This window comes from Hakea prostrata, chromosome 9, assembly GCF_041222555.1.
Source record: "Hakea prostrata isolate BN-2017 chromosome 9, UWA_Hpros_2, whole genome shotgun sequence".
Classification (NCBI taxonomy): domain Eukaryota; kingdom Viridiplantae; phylum Streptophyta; class Magnoliopsida; order Proteales; family Proteaceae; genus Hakea; species Hakea prostrata.
The window spans coordinates 6,190,639-6,208,546 of NC_142608.1; the positions used below are offsets into that span (position 1 = coordinate 6,190,639).

The 17,908-nt window shown below is 37.4% G+C and overlaps 1 protein-coding gene across 1 annotated transcript; it reads left to right on the forward strand.

The window, feature by feature from the left end:
* The first annotated feature begins 1,024 nt into the window (after positions 1–1,024).
* LOC149004295 (protein disulfide isomerase-like 5-4) lies at positions 1,025–17,865 on the forward strand. Its single transcript, XM_089167847.1, has 15 exons — positions 1,025–1,343; positions 2,348–2,438; positions 2,754–2,848; positions 6,877–6,934; positions 7,499–7,677; positions 7,825–7,882; positions 10,473–10,513; positions 10,736–10,810; positions 11,800–11,856; positions 12,807–12,873; positions 12,996–13,142; positions 13,799–14,023; positions 17,021–17,182; positions 17,259–17,336; positions 17,406–17,865. Exons 1-15 carry the CDS (start codon positions 1,303–1,305, stop codon positions 17,481–17,483), a joined length of 1,452 nt encoding a protein of 483 aa, XP_089023973.1. The 5' UTR covers positions 1,025–1,302; the 3' UTR covers positions 17,484–17,865.
* Positions 17,866–17,908: the final 43 nt, after the last annotated feature.

Genomic DNA, 17,908 nt, shown 5'->3' on the forward strand with positions numbered 1-17,908 from the left:
TAATTTTAACTTAGATTTAAATTGCTAAATTTTAGTAGAGTCAAATTTTAGGATTTAAAGAAAACAAAAATCTTAAATAAAATAAATTTAAATTTTATTATTTTAATTTTAAAATCAATACTAGAAAACCCGTGATTTCATGTAATTTTAGAGACCGACGCCAGATGAATAAATTGAAAAGAATAATGCCTGAATTCCTTAATCGATTAAAGTGTGGAGAAGATTTTCATGAAAAATTTTCCAATCTTTGTTAAGCTACTCCAATTTTACACTCTAGAAAATGTATTTCTTATGAGAAAAAATTTTAAGTGCTTCATATAAATCTAATTTCATTGGGAGAAGATTGTAAGGTTGACCTACACATGATAAAAGAATCTAAATTTTTTATTTGGGGTGTTAGGATCAAGGCATCGAGCTATGCCAGAACTAGATTTACTGGAGAAATCTCATGGATCGTGAGTTATTTTTGAAGAGTTGAGAAAAATAAAAATATTAATTTTCATTTTTATTTAGCCTTAAAATTAGAGGTTTAATGATAACCATTAGATTATGATTAAGAATAACATTTGTATCATAGTCTATATCTTAAAGCTTTATTTTTAATTTTTAGAGGGGGCTAAATAATGGTATTTCACACATTTTCAACACAAAATCAGAAAATCAGTTATATATATTACTACATAACCTTACAAATATAATAAAACTTATATCCTTTGCAGGTTATTCTTGGTTTCAACATTTCATTTATGAATTCACGTAAGTTCTTTCTTTACTGGCGCTTTTTATATAACTAGTAATGACACAGGCAAGCTGGACCGGATGAACCTCATTCCAAAAAAAAATCCAACATGGGTTGGGAGGTCATTTCACTGTGGTAATCTTATACGGTGGCTACGAATTACACGGGGCATTGAAAATTGTATTCTTTACGATCCGAGGGCCACGGCACACTATCTAATTAATTAGATTCCTCCTTAATTTAAAAATACAAAAAATATCCCTCAAAGCAAAAGGTGCTCTTCTTGGCATCGTGATTGACTCGAGAAACGGGCACGAGACAGAAGGTCTCAGCATTCAGAAAATCGGTTCCACATAAGTTGCCAGAGAATACTGGTGGACCTTCAAATCCAAACAAAACGGTAACCGATTCACGAGTCGTCATTCGAGAAGATCTCATACTGTTTTCTGGTATTGATTTGATGAGGGGAAGATGAGATATTGCCATTTCTTTGCTTTCCTCCAATCTGAAGAGTGAAGCTTTTGCCCTCAGCATCAACTATCTCCATTGCTGATTCGGCAGCCATGATTTCCGCTAATAAGCTCAAATCTGTCGATTTCTACAGGTTAGATTTATATCACTTTGTACTTATTTCATATGAAGTGAAGATTCAGGTTTTCGTAATTAGTTCTGTTTTCCAATCTAATAGAATTTCGATGAATATCATTGAGAATGATTGTGTTGCCACTTTGTAGTAGTTTTATTCTCAGATCTGATATCAAGGAATCGAAATATGAACTAGTGTAGATTTAGGAGCATTTGAATTTTAACTTTGAGTGATCATGTATGAATCATTTCAATGAGGATTTGTAAATTGTTTTAACTGTAGTTTCTAAGACTCGTAGGCAGCATTCTTGACAAAATAATGCATTCTGCGGAATGGTCGACCGGCCTTATTAGGAAAACGTTACAATTTTGTATTTCTATATTTACGAGCTATTTTTGTATATTTTTTTGGATTTTTTCTAGTTTACTTGGTCTCGCAACACACAACTCATGTTTAAAATTCTGATGAGAAGTAAGGTAAGCAGAATGTCAGCAGCACAGTCTAAAGAGGGCAGAATTTCGTACAAAAGAGATCAATTTGGTTCTGTCAGTCTCTTATTCACACTTTATCATATATTCCCTATGGTGATGTGCTTTCAAGTTCCAGCTAAGTGCTTGTTCTAAATGAAATGCCAAGCCAGCTGGGGAACCATATCACGCACCTTGAAATTTGACGCATCTCTCCCCCCATAGTTTTTTGTTGCGTGAAGGGGTATTTGTTGAGACATAGGTTGATCACGTGTATTACGCAGGAATTTGCATATCCTTATTCCCTTTGAATAAACCACTGGTCCTTGTTTCTGGAGTATCAATAATTCCATCTAGTCTCCTAGTGGATTTATCCTACTGGGTTGTTCCTTAAAAATGTCAATGAAACTGGTCTGTGTCCTTTATTAATCAACTGCTTAATTACATTTGCTATCGAAAGTTGGCCTAGATTTATTTGAGTTTGATTGTTGCTTGCATTAGCTCTAATTGTACCTATAATTGTCCTGTTTGGTACTTACCAGTTTCCCTCTACAGGAAAATTCCCAGAGATTTGACAGAGGCATCCCTATCAGGTGCAGGATTATCCATAATTGCTGCGTTGGCAATGATGTTTTTGTTTGGAATGGTGAGTTCACTTGCAATTTTTTTGAAGTTCCAGGGGTTGATCAGACTTTAATGTAATCATGGTTCTTCTTTTGAGTTAATTGCATTATTACAAATGTGTTATCTGTGTGAGAAATTATCTAATATATATATTTTTTAATTAGCATTTTTGCTACCCAGATCTCTTCATCATGCCCTGTATTTATCTTTTTTGTTGCATTTCATCATCATTTTCCTCTTGGTAGGTTGTGTCATCGATGATCATTCAAAAGTGGGGATTCCTCTTCTCAATTCATTGATGGGCATCAATAATGGATTGTTTCTTTTGATATTTCAGGAACTGAGTTTTTATTTATCAGTGAACACATTTACATCTGTTGTTGTTGACAAGAGTTCAGATGGGGAGTTCTTGCGCATTGAATTCAATGTCAGGTATATCTGTCTCATTTAAAAAATTAAATATAAAATCCATGTACTAATTGTGATACTTTACTTTCCCAATACAAAACTAGTCAACTTTGAGCTGTCTTTGTTTATAAATAGTTGCTTTGTATTTAAAATATCTGCCTTTATTATTACTTCTTATAGTTATTATGTGACCCAATAGCCTTCTGACTAGGGTTAACCCAGTCAATCACTCACTCTAGTTTAACGCTCATTCTTTTCTAGGTAAGTTTTACCCAAATGTTATGTTGTGATTCTTAAAAGTAATTCTTTTTAACATCATGAAAATTTGTATATATTCATACTTTCAGTTGAAAAGTGTGATTTCTTACCAAGTACAATTTTTTAAATTCATTCATCAATGTAAAAATTTCTCATTCAGCACTTCTAATGTGAACCAGAATCTAGGGTTTGACTGAATGATGTAATGCCCTAAATCTAGGCTTACTCTAGAATCCTCTTCAATAGAATCAGCTGTCAATTATGGATTAGAATACCCTATGGTTGAAGGGAATTAATTGGCTATGGTTCTAGGGTTAGGAAAGGCCTAGGTTTAGGGGTTCAGGGTTTGAAGAATAAAGTCTGAAACCTTGCTGTTTTTATAATTATAGAATTGGGTATTTGAGTTAGTGTTTGAACAATATAGGGTTTTGTTGGAGTTAGGGTTTCCAGGGCTCGAATCAAGCTAGGGCTTTGGTCGAGTGTTAATTGGGTTTTAGGGAAGCTAAACCTAAAGGGATTCTAGGTTTGAATGAAGAACAAGAGGGATCTAAGGTTAGGGTTTCCTAATGAAGAAAATGAATTACAGAAGTTTCTACGGTTTAAAGGGCAAGGGTGGGACTGCAACTTGGATGAAGGTAGGGATTGGGTTTAGAGCTTAAAGCTCAAAGCGGAAGGGTTTAGACCTAGAGGATAGGGGTGTAATTGTACTAAAGGCTGCTGCAATTAGGTTTTTAAGATTCTGGATGGAATTTCCAGAAGCTGTCGAAGGAAAGGAAGAAGAAAACCAAAGGGGGAAGGGCTGGGATGGTAGACTTGGGTTAGGGGAAGGTATATTAGTGAAGGGGGAGGGTTCCTAAGTCTGCTACAGGGGTTGGGAAGGGGCTGGACGTAACCACGATGGGGGGGGGGGGGCTGGGACCTCAGAAACTAGGGTTAGAAGGGTAGGGGAGGGCTGCAGGAGAGAGGGGAGAGTAAGGAAGGGGGCTGGGGCTGGGGGAATGGGCTTGCACTTGCTTGGGATTGAAGAATGCTGTATCTCAGAAATTCTGCAGAAATTGACTCTCTGGAAGTAGCCGCAGGCCCCCTAGGGAACCCATGACCTCTCTAGCTTGCCTCCAAACTTTGTCAGTGTTTTATTCATCAAATCAATCTGCTATTTACAAGGTTTGAAGGCTTATTTATAGCCTACTGAAAGAAATTAGAGTAGGACCGAACTTTGGAAAATAGATCAGACTTGGACTCTAACTTGCAATGCAAATCAAACTAAAACTCCTAAGGCTTTAAATCACATAAGGAACCATCATAACTAACTCTAGAGAGTTCCAATTTGAACTCAAAGAGTAGATGTTGGTTCCTTGCAAGGACTTAGACAACCCTAATGGACGTCCTTACAAACTAGGAATCCAACTGTAACAAGGACTCTTCAGTAACTTGCAAAATAGGGACTCAAATTCAAAAATAAAAGTAGATATGGGGTCCCAGACAAATGTTGGACCTAATGGAACATTGGTTGAACAAAATTCTGCAAAAATTACCAAAATACCCCTGGTGTTAGCTGAAATTCTCTGGGTTGCTGATAGGGCCGTGGGACACTTGCAAGATCTTTGAGCCCTCATTAGGTGGTCCTAGATTTGTTTACATCAACTTCCCCATTTATATATCCTTTACCTACGACACAGATGCTTAGACTTGCAGAACTAGATTTTGACGTGGATGCTGTTGGAGCATGATAAAGCTTGGTTCCCTGCATCGCAAAATGATGCGATAAAAGGTTTCTTATCAAGTTTCTTCTCTTTGAAATCGTGATTTTCATGTGAACCTAGAAAGAAATAATAGTTAATTAGTTATTACCACACCTAGGTGACCCAAGGTGTTTGGCTGGAGGGGTAAATGCGGATGCACCAACAAGGTGCCTGGACGTACAAGCATTGCCTAGACAATGCTTTGACGACTATGCGGTAATTACTTGTAGGACTGCAAAAAACCTGGGACTTTAATGGAACAGTGTAGGGTTTTCACCAAGCAGTGTTTCATTGGGTAAAATTCTGACTGATTTGGAATTTAGGGGTTTAAGGTACTGATCAGTCAAGAAAGAGGAATTTAAGGGTTAAGTTGTAAAGAAATTATCGAAGAGATCGAGAATTATAGTTGAGAAGAATTTATACCTGTGGTAGCAGTCAGGCAAAAGGCCTGGACACCCGTGTTAACACCTTCCTCCCTCCCCCACCCCCAAACACACCCCTCCCTAAAAAAAAAAAAAAAAAAAAAAGAAAAAAAGAAAAAGAAAACACGATGAGAAGAATTTATGGGGGCTAGTTAAGGGAAGCTGTTCTCTTGTATCTGCATAATCGTCATTTGGCTTGCAATTAATACATTACACAAGTTTTACCAGTCATCATTTTAAGTAAGCAAGTCATCTAGTTCGATAAAAACTTGTAGTTTTATAAAATCTTTCAGTTAGTGGGTGGATCAATACCACTGAAGGTCAAATCCTAATGTAGTACTGTATTTGATTGATCAACACAGTAGCCAAATAGGACCTTTCATAGGGAATCAATTTCAGATTTGATGGACTTAAGGTGAAACAGAGTTTAGATGGGAAAGAGGGTTGAAACTAGAATGGTATTATAAGGATAATAGCATATAACGAAACAGGCTGAATAGATTTTCAAATAGGGGCAGAACTATAATGAAGAAAGTGACAATAACAATGTAACATGTAACACCCGGGCTTCACACCGCAATGTGGATCGATTAGATCGAACACCAACCTACCTTGATCAAACACAAGGGTTCTCCAAAGAGGAGGAATGCTAGCAAGCAATTTGATTTCAATTCATGAGTTGTGTTTTCACCTCTTACATAAGTCTCTTTATATAGCATTCTAAAGAGACATAAACATTAATGGTAACATCCAACCACTAGCTAACATCACCTACCTAGTAATAACTCAACTACTACCTACCTCTTTGACAAAGGAAAACTCCTTTAACAATGAGTTCTTTTATTTTCAAACCACAGCCCCCTTTATTGACTTTTCAAAATCTAGATTTGGGCTTAGGTCTAGACTATGAAGTTTAACATATGTGGGCTAATGTTAACCACTAAAATAGTCCTAGCCCATAAAAGCCATGGGCTGATTTGGGTGATAGGTTTAGGCCTTTGATGGGCCTGATCCAATGTCTTCTTCTTTCTTAAATATGTCTTCAATTCTGCATCAGATCCCTTTTCTGGTGGTCAAGAATTTGACTTGTTGGGTACTGGCCTAATAAATTTTTATGTCTTCAACAGAAATTGATTGGCATGAACTACTGATTCCTGGATGTGGTTGAACTGAGTGATAACCAGAAATTCAGAATAGGAAATATGTAGAAAACTGGACATATAGTCCACTTGGAAAGCATAACATTGGACACGAAACATAATAAATATCAGAAGCACAGTTTTTGGGAATCTCTTTTATTTGAATAGTGAACGCTGCCATATAGCCTTCTTGTTGCCATTACCGTAATGTGAATGTTTTATAAATCGAAACTTGAACAGCTGCTCTCTCCAACAAACCCTCAAATTATGGTAGTTCTTTTTCCTCCTTTAAATTTGTTACCGATCCCTGAACTTGTTATTCATGAAAAAATTAGAGCTTTCTAGAAAGTCTTTTGTGTGTAATCATGTGCCTGACTTTCTCTCATATTACTTGAGCCACCAGTTTGCAAGTTTAATTTTGTTTCATTTAAAATCTAATTGTTCTTTTTCTGTTGTCTGATTCTTTTGCAATTTTCCTTTTCTTTGTGTAGTTTTCCAGCTCTTTCCTGCGAGTTTGCTTCGGTTGATGTGAATGACGTGTTGGGAACTGTAAGTTATTGTTAGATAACATAGTTCCAATTTGGCTCATTTCATCCTCATTTTATTTTGAAGAAAGATTTTTTTTTCAATTCGTATTGGTTAGGATCCACAAGCTTATGCTAAATTTTCTTATGATTTTCTTTTATGCACTTAGGGTATATAATAAACTGGAATTATATATTTATGCAAACTCTCTCTGAACCTCATTTATGCCAAACCTGTATTGGGTAGCTTAACAGTATTAACCCAAAATTAAAAGAGTAACCATGCTATGCCACAAAAAGCCAGAACTATATTCCTCTTCTCATCTGCAACCAAAGACACCTTTACAGTACACTTCTGAATGATAATAATAAACTTGTATTGCCACCAAAGATAATATTTGCTGATTTTTTGTGGTAATATCACCTAATGCGATTCATGTAAAATCTTGCTATCCTGTTTGTGACCCTGAAACATTTTCATCTCCTTATTTGCTTTTTCTGCTAGAGTAACATAATCTTGTTCACTTTATTGCTTTAAAAATCAAAGTCTGTTTGAGAGGTTCCTGAATCTAAGTGCATTCATTTGCAGAACAGGTTGAATATAACAAAAACAATCCGTAAGTATTCAATAGATGCTTTTTTAAACCCAACTGGCTCCGAGTTTCACCCTGGACCACTTCCAACCGTTAAGCATGGAGACGAAGTTGATGAAGGAAATGAAGGTTCTTTTCCGCTGTCCGCTGATAACTTTGAAAGATTCACACACCAGTAAGAGGGCAAACTCTGAATTGTTAATTCTTTTATGATCTTATCACTGTGGTTCAATGCCTTCTGTGTGCTGAATTGAATTTCATTTTATTATCCATTTGTACACTTTTATTACTGGGAATTTGAGTTGCCATAGTCCTTTTGCAGGTACCCAATTTTGGTTGTTAATTTTTATGCTCCTTGGTGCTATTGGAGTAACCGGCTGGTATCATTTCCATTTTATTCTTCCTCTTCTTCATCCCTGCTGATTCTGTTCACATTTCATCTTGAGAACTGTCAATACATGTGTTTGCTTTAGTTTTTAGAGCTTAGGATGATTATCTTTTTTACTTATTGGGAGCTTCTTGTATATTATTTATTGAATGAGAATGCATTGTGAAGGCCTTTAAAATTGTGCATTGGCTTTCTTGGTCCTCGTTGAACATCTTATTCCAGTGGAGGCCTGTACAGCATTGTAACATACTAGGATTTGACTCCCTTATTTCTAGAAGTGATTTTCTATCCGATGTTTCACTTCTTCCTCAGAATGCTAAAGGAGATCATTGTCTTTGTTACCCTCCTTCACTTTGGCTATTTGAGGATATTCTGAAGTCTGCTGAGATTGCCGATTCCAGACACAGATGATATTGCTCTCTTTTCAGACTCTTGGGTGCTTAGGTGCTGTGTAAAAGGGCTTTGAAACTCTGGATACTAATTTCTATTGGCTGGCGCCATTATTTTTGGAGAATATAATAAGCCAACAATTGCTTTTTGTCAAAACTATCTTGTTGTGGCAGTGATACTGATGATAATCTGTTCCTTTCCAACCATTGCATCCCCCAAACACCTTTCCAATGAAAGTAAAAGGAGGGAGAGTTTGTTATGGAAAAAGAGAAACAGGCAGGGATAGTAGCTCAAAGAATTTGTTATGGAGCATGTAACCTATCAATTGTTAAATAATTTAAAAAATATTATAGATAAAACTTTAAGGTTGTTCCATTGTGACCTAGTAGTGATGTAACCCTAGATCAGGGGCCAGTCTTCAGGATCCTCTTCTAAAGAACCAGCAGTACTTTGGGTTTTATCTTACTATTTTAGGTTTGATCTCAGTCAATTCTCAATGGACAGCAGATGTCTTTGGTCAAATATACCCTGCAGTTGTAGGTCTAGGGCTGGTTAAATGTTCTGGGTTTTACGAGGGGTTGGCAAGTGGTTAGGGTAGGGTTAGGATTGTAGGGTTTATTGAATTCAGTTCAAAGCCTTTCTGTAATTCAGAATTCAGAACTGACTTTCAAATTTAGCGTTAAGAGAAAAGCTAGGGTTTGTTTTAGGGTTTAGGGATGATATAGGGTTCATTGGTATAGGAATAGGTTTCAACCAGCAGGGTTAGGGCTTGGAAAATTAGAGAATTAAATCTGATTCTGTGAAATACCAGTTTCATATTTGATTCTCAAGCTAGGTTTTCTAAAATTAGGTTTAATTGGTCAGGGTTTGGAGTGGAAGTCGAATGTAGGGATGGGTGAGTAGGGTGTCATCTCAAAAGGATTTAGGGTTTGATGAAGTTGTTTAGGAGTTCTAGGATTTTCAAGTTTTCTGACTTTTCCCAGGTTGCAGCAAGGAAAAAGATGAAAAGGGGGACAAGGGAATAGGCTGTGCAAGGGAAGGGAAAGGTAGGGCAGGGGATTATCTGTACTTTAGTAGATATTCCTTGAAGTTTTGTAGAAGTTCAGAAGCTTCAATGGCTGCTGCAGGTTTACGGAAGAAGAAACACAATCTGAAATTGCAGAAAAAAAATAAAACTCCAAAATTCAGGTCATGTTCTCTCGCCACCAACTCTTAGTCTTCCCACAGTGGTCTTATTTATTCATTGCATCAAAACTGTTCTGTTACATTGTGTGCAGGGCTATTTATAACCTTGTTAAAGTGAAGGAAACTAACTAGGACTCAACTAAGGGGATCCAATTTGGAATAGGCGTGCAATTAGACTTAAACTTCTAGTTTAGGAAAAGGACTCTTAAGTAAGAGTTCCTTAAAAACTATACAACTTGCAAAATAAGATATCAACTTAAAGAAGGAATCCTACTTGAAAATTGAATTCCAATTAGAACTCCTAGTCAGACAAAGAGTAACCAACTGACCAACTGAAAAACAAAGAGTAGATCCTTGCTCCTAAAATTATTCTAGATTTTTGTGGAGCAATTTGGAGCCCAAAGGAGGTGGGACCCTTCATAGGCTTTGTCCGCACCTTGTGTGTGCCAATAGGGGCCTGTTTTGGTCTCAAATTCTGGGGAACCCTATATTTTGTCAATACTGTTTACATCCAGTAGTTACATGTTTAGGTCTGGAAACAGCCTATCTGTTACATTATGACCCTTCCCAGACCCTGCAGTGTGGGGAGCCTCATGCACTGGGTACTCCCTTGAGGAATTAGCTGTATGACTCTCTGGTGTCTGAACTTTTCTTAAATTAAGAGTTTGTTAGAGTCTGACACCTAATGTCCAACTCTAATAATTGTAGCTATGTAGCATAGTTCCTCCTTTGGCTTTTATGCATCTCTTCATTGACATGCAACTGCATTACTTACATTCTGTTGCATGAATGAGGTAGAGGTACATTTCAGCAGATCTATTTTATAAGTAGGCTTGAAAATTATGGAGTTTCCTATTTCCTTTTTCCTTTTTTAGAATATCCTACTCATACTCAGTAATGCATTTTATAGCAGTTGATATTGATAACTTGGTAAGAATGCTTCTTTTAATCCTCCCTCTCTCTTTCCTTAATCCTACTTATGCTTCTCTTCGGGTCATTTGTTTCAGAAACCTTCCTGGGAGAAGGCAGCTACAATAATTAGAGAAAGGTATTGGGTAACATATCTTGTTCCCATCTGAAAATATGCTTCCATTTTAGTATTCTGAAGTGGATTTTTTTTCTTCATTATTCTGAGGGCCATATATTCAAGAATCTCATAGTATCTTGTTCTCTTCCTGAAAAATACACTTCCATTTTAGTATTCTGAAGTTGATTTTTCTCATTATTCTGGAGGGCATAATTACAAGAATCTTGTATGCTCAATTTTCAGATACGATCCTGAAATCGATGGGCGTATTGTCATGGGCAAGGTTGATTGCACTCAACATGCTGAATTGTGCCGGAGGTATTCTTCAAAATCCAGAGTGGCACTTATCTCTAAGTTGATTCTTTTGTGTTTCCACAGAAATATATATATTATTGCATAGAATATGGCTCTTGTGATCAAGATCTTCCTCCAACTTTCTCTTATATGGTTGGTCTCAAATGACAGCCTCTTTGCCTTCTTTGGACAAATTGATCAGCTATATGAATCCTGTTTTGTCATTTACTGTTCAAAATTAATGCTGCACGGTTTAGTTCAAGGGTTTTTGTGATGCCAGCTGCCAACCTGACTAAGCAAACCTCTTCTTTTACCTTGGCTTTGGACTATATGAAAGCACTGGTGGAGTAAATCAGTCGCACCTCTTGTAAAAGTTACTTCAGCCTCATTATCTGCAATATTACAAATCCTGGCAAAAATTTGCAGTTTGATGTAGTTGGCTGAAACATTGACCTTAAATGTTTCATCAACTCTGTACAACTCTAGCTGGCTAGCAGTCTAGCTACAGTTCCTGGCTGGTGCAGTGCCTGACTATTTATGGGGCAAAACTCCGCTGCTGACAGTTTTGGCTTTCGTATAGATGTTCTCTATTGAGTGACGAAGCTGGTGGATTTCAATCACAATAAAAGACTCAACAATATCTTGAGCATAAAATTTCAGATATTTGCAAATTTAAGGAGAGTTAAGAAGACATGGCCAATCAGTAAGCTAGTGTTGAGGAATCAAAAACTTATTTAAGCAGCAACAACTGAAAATAGAACAAACATCTCCTCTTAGATGCATTTTGGAATGCAGGGATTTTCCCTTCCTCCTATAGATTCTTTCCTTATTTTGGTTTTGCATTTGACTCCTAAATGGAAGAAAACCATTTATTAATGCATGTTCATGTAGAGTAGAGGAGTTTAGGATGTAGATTTCTTTCATCATGATAATTTATGTTTAATTGTTCCAGAATGTGGTTGCTGTATATTCCATACTTCGGAAGTTAAAATGGGTTTTATGATGATGTGCAGGAATCATATCCAGGGGTACCCGTCTATCCGAATTTTTCGTAAGGGTAGTGATGTAAGGTAAGAGGCACACAAGTATTTATTTGTTGGTTATGAGCACTAGATATAGTGGAACCTTGATATGATAGTACTTTGTTTTCTTGTTTCTCAAAGCATGTTGAATTGATGACCCTAAGGTTGATATATGCACACACACTCTACCACAGTGGTCTCCAGTGGAAAAAAAAATGATCCATTTTTTCTCCTTGGTTCTCCTCATAATGAGATTGAATAGAATATAAGGGGCTGTAACCTGGTGCAACTGTCATGTTTACGGGGTTCTGGGAGAGACATCATATAGAATATGAAAGCCAATTTAAGATATCATCAGTGTTGCTGTCTTCTGGATTGTTTTGGGTGTGGTTTACCACCTTTTTTTGGGGATTTTCTTTTTCCAGTTGATGGCTCCCTCTTTCCCCCTTACTTGCATTCCTGTCCGATGTTTTCACCAAACTTGTGTTGCAGATCACCCCTTCCAACCCCCCCCCGGCCCAAAAAAAAAAGAAATAGAAAGAAAAAACACCCAAAAAAAGAGGAAACAAAAGGGCAGATGCAAATTGAGGATGTGATGGATCATCGAGAGGGGTTGGAATGAGGATTCTTTTTTACTCGGTTCTAATAAAGCTGGAATTCATATTTTATTTTAAAAAAAAAGCGCTTGCGTGTGTCTGATAATAGGTACTTGATACCACCTAAGGATATCATACATGATGTCCGAGCATGGGCATTTTGTGCTGGGATGGGGTCCAATCCTACAAATCTGATTTCATGAAACTGAAAAATTTTCTTGCATATTTATTATGGATCTTTTAGTGGGTACTTTTTCTCTGAGGTTTTTATTCTATTTTTCTTACTCATTTTTCCTAGCCTGATCATTACTTTTCTACATTTGATCTGGTAATGCATTAATGTATCAGGTTTCTAACAAGTATCCCTTTGTCTTCAAAAATAAATCCTTTTTCATTGAACAGGCAAGATCACGGACACCATGATCATGAATCTTATTATGGAGATCGGGATACTGAGAGCCTAGTTGCGGTACATTTAAAACTTGAATTAGAGACATTCTGCCTCGAGTTTGATACTTTGCCATGCTCTAGCCAATGTTTAGGCCTGAATATTCTAAATATCATGTTAAGCATTGGATTCATGTGTTACAGACAATGGAATCACTGGTGGCACCTATATCATTGGAGTCCCAAAAGCTTGCATTGGAGGATAAATCTGGCAATAAAACTGACGACATAAAGAGGCCTGCACCATTGACAGGGGGATGTAGAATTGAAGGCTTTGTCCGTGTTAAGAAGGTGGGGCTACTCTATGTATAGTTGGAACTAACCAGATGGTGGTGTAGTGAATGTTCTGCTGGATATTAACTTCAAACTTCTAGGAGCATAACTAAGCCTCTGTCTGATTGCAAGTAAAGGGAAATGAAGTGCAGCAAGTTTATTTTTAAACTATAGATGGAAACTCTTGTAATCATGATTGTGTAACTAACATAATATCTTACCAAATGTGTTAGCTTTCAAAATTCTTTGTTTTCCTGGTCAGTTGCAATGATTTGGTTGAAAATAGAAGCATTAGTTAACTGTAGAAATATTATGCTGATGATGCAGTTGTTGGTAATCTAAAAAGGTTTCCTTTTTATTTATTTATTTATTTTTTTATTTTTAAATCTTAGTTCTGTTCCCTTTGTTTTCAACTAGATAGAACCTAAGATCTTTTCCCATTCAAGAAAATAATTTACTGCTTTCTTTATTATTTTTCTTTTGTCTAAGTTTGCATGTCTCTGTTTTGGTGGATTTATATAATATAGATTCATGCTATTGTTCCTTCTAAGTTCCACTTTACTAGTACCTGTAGAGTAGTAGTTAAAAAGTCAAAACAGAAAAAACTGAACAGAGGAATTTATATCTCACAAAATTTTAAGCATCTGACATTGATCTACCTTTGTATTGTGAAGGTTCCAGGCAACATTGTTATCTCAGCTCGTTCGGGAGCTCACTCTTTTGATGCTTCTCAAATGAACATGTCACATGTTATCTCCCATTTTTCATTTGGTAATAAGATACCCCAAAAGGTGCTCCATGAAGCAAAGCGGCTGATGCCTGATCTTGGTGGAAGCATTGATCGGTTGAATGGCCGGTCATACATTAGTCGACATCCTGACATGCATGCCAATGTTACTGTAAGTTCTAAAACTTCCTTGATTTTCTTGCTATATTTTAAGTTTCTTTTACTTCAGAATTATTGATTCTTCCTTGTCATTTAATGGCTGTGGAGGATTACACTAAAATGACATGCAAGATCTTGAGGAACTGTTGCAATTTTTATTTTCTAGAATAATATGACCAGCAGATCATGTACCAAACTCAAATTGGCATACCATGCTGGTAGAACATCTAGTCTAGTTCCTTAGTTTTTGGTGCTTTCTTAATATATGTTTTTTTGGGTGAAATTTTGTTAATTTGTAAGATATAACACTAGTGATGCCTCTGCTGATTTATGTGATGTAAACCTCGAAATTGAGGACCAGTTTACAGGATCAATTATATGAATCAACAGCAATTTTAGGGCTTCACCAAGCCCTGTGGTTAGGAGTTTAGGGGCTAGTTAGGGTGCCTAGGGTTTGTAGGACTAGGTTCAAGGTTCGGCTAGGTTTGTTGGCATTGAGTTTAATGAAATCCCAACTTGAACCTTGCTCTTTTGGTTCAGATTTGAGTTGCGAAATTCTAGGGTTTGTGAAAAACTAGAGTTTCTAATTCTAGGGTTTCTAGGGAGTGGTTAGGGTTAGGATTAAGGTTTAACATTAAGGAAGGAGATGCGGTTGTGGTTCTATAAAGGGAAAGAAATTAGTGGAAGGGATGGGGGGATAAGGGGACTAGGGTTTTGGGGAAGAAGATGAAGTGCCACAAGAGAAAAAGAGGGGGAATGGAAAGGTGCAATGGGAGAGGGTTTGGGGAAGGGAAAAGGGGGTCTAGATTTTAGGGTCAGGGATGGGGATTGAATGCTGGGGGGTGGGGGGTGGGGGGGGGGGGGGGGTTAGGATGCTGCAGGGTTGGGGAGGTATTTGAGGCTAGGTGTGAGGGGAGGAAGGAGAGGGGGAAGGGTGGGGATGCTTTACTTACTACTTGAAAGATTTGAAGAAGGCAAATTGTATGAATGAAGGCCACACTAAGCTGCTGTAGGGTTTACTCCCTTGGGAATCCTCACTCCACTCAATATCTCCTTCAAAAAAAATGTTATTTATCGTCCAAAAACTGATCTGGTTACATGTCTAAGGTTTTTATTTATAGCCTATCATGAATGACTTAGACTTGGAGTCAACTTCGAAACCAAGACGAAGTACTTCAACTTTACTTGGGACTCCTATGCCACTAAGGACTCTCAATTACCTCATCTTGAAATGATTCAAATTACACAACAAAAATAGGACCAGTCTCCTAGTAAAATTTGGACAACAACTAAAGGAATCCTCCTCTAAATAGGACTCCTAACTGGACTAGGACTTTTTCAAAACTTAATGAGGACTAGCTCAAATACCATGGTACAAATAGAGTTGTACCCTACAAACATGCTTGAATCCAATATGACCTAATTGGGCCTGATTAGGAGTGCCCAAATTACCAACATGCCCTTCATATGTGGGGTGATGGGCAGAGACCCTAGGTTCTATTTTGGCTGGGGCTTCTCGCAGGCTCGCCCTGGAATTTCACATTATCATGCTTTGCTGTGGATGGATTCATATATGCTGTTAAACTACAGGAATATGGTGAATTTGTCCAGACAGGTTACAGAAGTTGTTAATTTGATATCGAATCTGCAACTAGTGCTGCCATTGGAACCTTGCAGTTGAACGGGTGCATCTTACCTAAGCCATTACTAGGAATCAGGGATCGAACCCACTTTCAAGATATTTGTTGCTTCATACTCTGTATCTGTAATGAAGATGCTATAAGAAGGGAAGATTGTTTTTTTGTGACCTCTTCTATATAGAAGTAGCCCTTCCCAGAAGATCTAAAAGTGATGTAAAGTTGCCATCAACCAGAACTAGTTTACTAGTTGATGCCCTTGTACTTTTATTGGAACTCTTTACTTTATTGATTTCCTTTGAGTGATCTCTTGATTTTAAGTAAAAAAAGGCTTATGATCCATATTTACTGTCTGATGCTCTTTTATTTGTGGGGGTTAATCAAAGAATTTACTGGGAGCGGTTATTGTTGTTGTAACATGAGCTTAAAGATATACCTGTGATTTTGTATTGCTCTGAGGACATGCTTGTACATACTTTTTTTCCTTGGAATAGAACTAGGCTGTGTTCCCTTGAATACTGGTCATTACTCAAGGATGTCAAGGCATTCCCTAGGCATCCTGGCCGTTTTTTGGGTCAACGCGATCTGGTGTCACCTTGCTTGGTATCACCTTGGTTTTCTTTGCCCTCTATCACCTCGCCTCACCTTGTTGCCTTGACAACCTTGATTTTATTCCAATTCATTGGTTCTATCATGGTATTAGAGTGGAAATCAATCTTGAGATCCCCAGCCAAAATTGTACTGTAAGATTATGAGCAGGATCCACTATCTTCTGCCTCCTGCTTTTCTCACTATTCATATCACCACCTCTCTCTCGATCTTCCTTTCAATTACTCAATCTATACCTCCACTTCCTTCTCTGGTCTTGCATATACGTTAAATCTTCAGTGGCTCTCTTTTCCCACTGATGGGTCGTCCTTATTGTGTCCGATATGTATTCTGTGGTCTAGACCAGCATTTTTGCTGTCTAGCATTCTTTCTGTGATTCCCAGCCGCACTGATGAATTGCAGCTTAAGGTGGAGGTTGATTCTGTTGCTTATTGTCTACATCAATGAACCGTGCTGTTGAATGTGCCAGGTGAAGGGCCTGCCTGTACTGACCCACAGTGGTGAACATGGACCTCGTAGCAGGCTCTTCCCTAGGTTATGTTTCATTTTGCTCCGTGTCAAATTTTCAGGGTTTTATTGTTTGTACCTTGCCGCTGTAGATCACTAGTTCTACATGGGCAACTGCCCTTTTTTACCCTCAATTTGCCATTATTAAGTGGTTAGTTGCTTCCTTCAAAGTTTCAATTATTTTGGTTGCCCATCTACAAATGACCATAACATGAACAAAATGTGTACCTGCAACTTCTTAAACTTTGCATATGCAGATCGAGCACCATCTTCAAGTTGTAAAGACGGAGGTGATAACAAGACGTTCTGGGGTGGAGAAAATATTGGTCGAGGAGTATGAATACACTGCACACAGTAGTCTAGTGCATAGTTTAAACATCCCTGCGGCAAAATTCCATTTTGAGCTCTCTCCAATGCAGGTTTGTGTTTTACAGGTTATTTTCTGCACTTTTCACACTCCTGCTTGTTTTTAATACTGCTTTCGTGTTAAAACAGGTCATAATTGCAGAAGTTCCAAAGTCATTTTCACACTTTATAACAAATGTTTGTGCTATCATTGGAGGAGTCTTCACGGTAGGTGTATTGTGTTTCATTCTGTTTATTATTTATACAGTTCCTGAATATGTATTCTCTGGGTTTCAGGTTGCCGGGATAGTGGATTCATTACTGCATAATGTTGTCAGAGTCGCGAAAAAAATTGAACTAGGCAAAAATTTTTGATAGCTCAGTTTTCTTTTGGTATTGTAACAAAACCTGAATATCCCTTCCCCCGGCCCCGGGTCCTTTTTTTTTTAATAGAAAACAAAACCTACTATCCTCTGTTACCTTTATTTAGGCTTTTGCTTTAGAAATAGATAACCCCTTATGTAAAACAAATGAATGATGAGGAACACAATTGTTAGGCTTTGTAGCTGTTGCTATTATAGAGAATGATACACAGATTCCCATTTAAATGTTGCAGCGTTTCCCTCACCCCACAACACCAACACCAAATCCCCTCTTTTTTTCCCCTCTTTTGTCTCTCTTTGTTTCGAGGAACCATCTCCAGGTCTTTGTTATATATATATACTAAACATTGAACAAGTCGTGTGTCCAGATTTTGTACTGCAAAGTTTAAACATATTGAACTGAGGCATCTGATCATA

What these genes read in the sequence shown, in the direction of transcription:
- LOC149004295 (XM_089167847.1), top strand. Translation starts at nt 1,303, where the DNA reads ATGATTTCCGCTAATAAGCTCAAATCTGTCGATTTCTACAG. An exon ending in ATACTGAGAGCCTAGTTGCG is followed by an intron (nt 12,874 to 12,995) that starts GTACATTTAAAA and finishes CATGTGTTACAG; the next exon opens with ACAATGGAATCACTGGTGGC. An exon ending in GCTTTGTCCGTGTTAAGAAG is followed by an intron (nt 13,143 to 13,798) that starts GTGGGGCTACTC and finishes TGTATTGTGAAG; the next exon opens with GTTCCAGGCAACATTGTTAT.